The sequence below is a fragment of the Frankliniella occidentalis genome, unplaced genomic scaffold (assembly GCF_000697945.3).
Source record: "Frankliniella occidentalis isolate FOCC.00 unplaced genomic scaffold, Focc_3.1 Scaffold130, whole genome shotgun sequence".
NCBI classification, from domain to species: Eukaryota; Metazoa; Arthropoda; class Insecta; order Thysanoptera; family Thripidae; genus Frankliniella; species Frankliniella occidentalis.
Window position 1 is genome coordinate 551,154 of NW_026267257.1, and position 2,587 is coordinate 553,740.

At 43.7% G+C, this 2,587-nt stretch overlaps 1 protein-coding gene across 4 annotated transcripts in view; it reads left to right on the forward strand.

The window, feature by feature from the left end:
* The window catches only part of LOC113214044 (collagenase-like), a 93,032-nt gene that overhangs the window by 41,632 nt on the left and 48,813 nt on the right, over window positions 1–2,587 (forward strand). For all 4 annotated transcript variants that reach the window (XM_026433295.2, XM_052270621.1, XM_052270622.1 and 1 more), the window contains 2 exons: window positions 1,358–1,455; window positions 2,059–2,125. In XM_026433295.2, the coding sequence (XP_026289080.1) occupies window positions 1,358–1,455; window positions 2,059–2,125 (165 nt within the window). The remainder of the gene's footprint in view (window positions 1–1,357; window positions 1,456–2,058; window positions 2,126–2,587) is intronic.

Here is a 2,587-nt window from a genome sequence, read left to right on the forward strand (position 1 = left end):
AATTCAGAAGGGACGGGCCGAAGGCCCGTCCCAAACGCCGCCGGCAGGCCAAGCTGGGCCCGCTCCCTGCCGAACCGAGTTGCCGGTGGAGCGAAGCGGAGCTGGCAACTTGGTTTGGCGGAAGAGCGGGCCCAGCTTGTTACATAACTATCTGTCAAATTTAAAACTTTTAACGAATATCTTCATCGCAAATCTTCCTGTTCCCTAATAAGGCATTCCGGTAATGCTGAAGAATGCGGAAAAAAATAAAACGGAACTCGCTTTACGTTAACATGGTGACTTCCGTTTTCTTGTTCCTCACATTTTTCTGCATTTCAGTGTTACCGGAATGCTTTATTGTAAAGTAGTAAGTCCCCGACAAATGCTGTTAGCATGGCAAATTTGGGGGCCGAAATGCCCTATTTTGGTAAACACTCTTATTAACTCGTGTCGTTTGTCAGCGCCGCAGGGCTGGGTGTGTGTGCGCCAGGCGCGTCGCATCGTAACAGTGTTTCGTGAGCTTACGCGAATAAGCTTGTTACGCGAGACGTGGTCTGGGGTACATATAGCTAGTACTACTTTGGACACAAAGAGTGTATGCGTCTACAGTTTACCAAATTTATAAATCGATACCTTACACTACTAGCTATATGTACGCCAGACGACGTGTCGCGCAACAGGCTGCGCGATATCTCACGGAACATTGTAAGAGAGGGTGGGGCAGTGTGTAACAGATTTTGGAATTTGGCTACAAGAGTCAATCGGGCGCAAAATAATAGATTGTACCTTTACCAATTATGAAAATAAAGCATTCCGGTAAAGCTGAAATGCAGAAGAATGCGGGGAAGAAGAAAACGGAAATCGCTATGCTTTAACATGGTGAGTTCCGTTTTCTTCTTCCCCGTATTCTTCTTCGTTTTAGCTTTACCGAAATGCTTCATTGTTCGGATGTATTACTAGGCACATTCTCGTATGACCTACAGCTTGTTAAACAAAGGTCTGCATTTCTGACACTCTGCCCCAAGCCAGGGCAGTGTGTAACAAATGCTAGGATTGAGCTCGGACACTATTCTACCAGTGCACAAAAACGAATTTCTGGTTTGGCTCTTAGTTCTCTCTTCTGCTAATCGAGAGTTAAAGCTAGCTGACACCAACTTATGTAGATTCTTTATATTTAGTGAAAATATTCAAGGTCTCATCTGCTAAGAATCCACAGTTTTTTGACTGTAAACCCCACTTAAAAAGCAACAGAAAGGGATAAGTAAATCTATAAACTCGCACATGGCTCGTTTGCTGAGATTTACCATAGACGATGTCTCAGCTGGACGTTCTAGATGTTCTTCTTTGTACGGGAAGTAAAGTTGAAAATGTGTTTCAGGCAAGTCTGTGTTATAGCACCCGCCAACGCAATCACTGTTGTGGAGGTTCACTTATCTCGAATCAATGGGTTCTGACTGCGGCGCACTGCGTTAAAGGGTTTGTGTTTCTTACTGACAGACAAGTTTTTTTGTCGGAACTGAAGACAATATTGCACAGCCTTGCGACTCCCAAGGCAATTTCCTAGATGTGTTGGTAACTTTTACGAGACAGTCGTTTCGTGGCTTATGCGTAGGGGCGAGCCCCTGGAGGAAGAAAAGTGCCACGTGCAGATAGTCTTTGCATAGCTTAAAGTACCACTTAAAAAAACAACCAAAAAAACCTTTTTGTCATGCCAGATTATTGATCCATCTTATTCACTATGGTAAGGAAACTAACCAGTTTTCCCCTGACCTGAAAAAAATTGTGATTATCAGACTAACTATGTGCACTAAATTATTCCTGCCGTCAGCCCTCTATACGTGCAGACACAGAAGCTAATTTCCACGGTGAGTGTATTTTTAGTGCACGCCGAAAATTTTGCTACCTTTAGGCCGTTCTTTAGTTACCGTGTGGACAGACGGCCAGGCAAATGGGCAAACAGAAAAAGGGTTTTATTTTTCAAACACTGTAGTACTACCATTCGCGTTGTCTCGGGTTGAGAGGAGTATGGTTTTCCACGGTCCCTAATATCTAAACCCTTTTTGTTGTTTCCACGTTCAGGAGAAACTCAGTTAATGTAAAACTGGGCAGCAATAGGTTGGACATCAAAGAACCAGGACAAATTGCGGTAAGTAGCTAGGTTCTATTTTTTATTGTTTTATAATAGAAGGTAATACGCCTGACCAAGCCGCCCGTTACCGGCCTTGCTATAGTTTTTGACGCACTGTTGTTCCGTTGCGACGTCCGCCGTGGGCCTCTACGTTGGCCTGCAGCACTGACACCCAAATATGGGTGGCCTCAAAAAATGTTGTAACTACCGTCAAGGCAAATGTTGGTCGAAATGAAGATGTAGATAAAAAAGGAGTTTCTTTTCTTTGCCTGAGAAACCATTCTAAGTAACAGAGCAAACCCATTACGCCAAGGGGAGGCTACAGTGAAAACGTGTTTTGATGCATTATGGTGTCTCTGTGATGGGCCGGTGGGTATTGTAGGGGGCATTGATTTTTTTTCAGAAGGACTCAAAGCTAAAAAGAAAAACATTGTCTGAAGTCTGTATCTTTAACCATTCAAAATTATAAGAGCTGCAGTT